Below are 2,378 nucleotides of genomic sequence, written 5' to 3' on the forward strand. Positions count from 1 at the left end.
GCTTGGAAAAAGGATGACTTATAGAGGGGATAGGGGGGGTACCCTGTTAAGATTTGGGTGAATGTGACAAGAAAAGAAATACCTCAGACTGTCACATTTGATGCCTGCCATTTGATAGCCTGTGGGAGCCTAAGTACTCAAAGACAACTGAGTAATGAAAATAAATACCTATGTCCTGAACTAGGTATGAATAGGGGATCCCCTTGTAATGGGTGGAATAATGTATGGTGGACAACTTCTTACGAAGGCTGGACATACACACCTGGGATATTTGATGCCTCGTGGGCACACACATTGAAAGATCGGATCAGTATGTTTAAAGGGGTTGTCCAACCAGACTGCCAATGGCCAATTACAATGTAATCCAGTGGCAATAACGATTAACAAGGCTGACAGTCTTGTTAACATCACTTTTGGCCTTAGAATAGACATACGCGGAAAAGATCCAGTAGCCAGATTCAGGATAGCTGTATGGGATTCACTTCCTGATCCTATTCAGAATGTCCAAGATAGGGAAAAGAGTGGAAAATCTTGTTAAAAACTCTGAGGTTGTAACAGTTGCAGAAATAAAGGATCTCAGACAAATGTTTGAAATTGAGACAGGATATGGAGATGTGAATATGTGGGTAGAATGGATTAAGTATATCGTCCAGAGTCTCAACTATAGCAATTGCTATGCTTGTGCACCAGGATGGCCTGTAGCCCAGGTGGTACCCTTTCCACTGGGGTGGATCAAGGATCCCCAGGGGATGCAATGCATGGTTGCGCTGTACCAGGAGAGAACCACCTGGGAAAATGAAGCCTGTAAATTGCTCTCTTTATTGTTCCCTCCAATGCCAGAGGTGGATGCCAAAGTCCCTCCTGCATTTTCCACAGCCATAGGTAACCATACAGCTTGCCTCTCAAGGCAAGGTGTAAGGGCTACCAGGCTTATAGGGAATTTCTTCCTATGCAGTGAGACTTTGAATGTTATGGAAGATTCAGCAGGGAACTATTCAAGATTGGGAATCCCTAGAGCAGATCTCTGGTGGTATTGTGGCGGGAAGATCTTATGGTCCACTCTCCTATCTAATTGGGGAGGTACCTGTGCGCTTGTTCAACTAGCTATATCATTCACCCTGGCATTTGAAAGGCGGATGTCACACACACCCAGAAGGAATAAAAGGGGCTTAGGGGGTCTCATTTGATGATGCAATATATATAGATTCAATTGGAGTGCCTAGAGGTGTCCCTGATGAACTTATGGTGAGAAACCAAAATGCTGCAGGGTTCAAGTCACTGTTCTGGTGGGTGACAGTTAACAAAAACATAGATTGGATTAACTACATCTACTACAATCAACAGAGATTTATAAACTACACAAAGGAGACAAAAAAGGGAATTACGGAACAATTGGATACTACAAGTAGGATGGTCTGGGAAAACAGGATTGCTCTAGATATGATATTAGCAGAAAAAGGGGGTGTATGTGTTATGCTGGGCACCCTCTGTTGCACCTTCATCCCCAATAACACAGCCCCAGATGATACAATAACCAAAGCATTGCAAGGGCTTACCATTCTTGCTGATGAATTGGCAGAAAATTCAGGAAAAGATACTTCTATCACTGTATGGTTGGAGTCCTGGTTTGGCAAATGGAAGGGGATGATTGTGCCCATATTTACTTCTTTGATTGTAGTAGCAGGAGTACTGACGGCCATAAGTTGCTGTATTATTCCCCGTGTGAAGGGACTGGTACAACGATTAATCAAGACAGCACTACTGAAGCAAACAAGAATAGAGCCACCGCCATACCAGGATAAAATGATGGTATTAGAAGAAATGGAGAATGAAGAAAGTGAGGAAGAAGAAGATATTTTTAAAGTTGGAGTCTAGAAAAGAATTACAAAAATCAACATTGTACAAAAAAAAAGGGGGGGGGGGGCGGAACTGTGGGAATGGAATATTGTTTCTGCATTAGATATTAAAAGGGACAACTGGTTTGAAGAAGTAAAACACAATGTATTTGTATTCTGTAACTTATCCTTAGAAATAGTTGATCTAAAAAAGTAGAAATACTGTGTATGTTAGCAGCACGTTTTAGAAACACAATTGCTGAATGATGTGATTAATTCTTTCTTGCAAAACTGCAATGGTTGTTAAATGTTCCAAAGAATGTGGGTATAGTGTTAGGGATCAGAAAACATATTGTAGGGTTGTTCTGTTAGGATAAGAAACTCCCAGCAAAAGAAAAACAGATTTAACAAACATCAAAGAAGCTAGGGCCTCTACACAAGGCCGGACTGTCTCACTCTCCGGGAAGGTTGGGATGCGACAGGCAGGCATCAAGATACTCCTTTCTGTTCTCTTTCCAAGCTTATCTCTGTGCAAAGGAGGAC

At 42.0% G+C, this 2,378-nt stretch overlaps 1 protein-coding gene across 1 annotated transcript; it reads left to right on the forward strand.

Moving 5' to 3' along the window:
- Window positions 1-457: 457 nt before the first annotated feature.
- On the forward strand, window positions 458-1,890 carry LOC146544761 (endogenous retrovirus group FC1 Env polyprotein-like). Its single transcript, XM_085221373.1, is given in 2 exon segments — window positions 458-1,178; window positions 1,180-1,890. Coding segments are annotated over 2 exon segments (1,374 nt in total). The 5' UTR covers window positions 458-500; the 3' UTR covers window positions 1,876-1,890.
- Window positions 1,891-2,378: the final 488 nt, after the last annotated feature.

Source organism: Meleagris gallopavo, chromosome 3, assembly GCF_905368555.1.
Source record: "Meleagris gallopavo chromosome 3, MGAL_WU_HG_1.1, whole genome shotgun sequence".
In the NCBI taxonomy this organism is placed as follows: domain Eukaryota; kingdom Metazoa; phylum Chordata; class Aves; order Galliformes; family Phasianidae; genus Meleagris; species Meleagris gallopavo.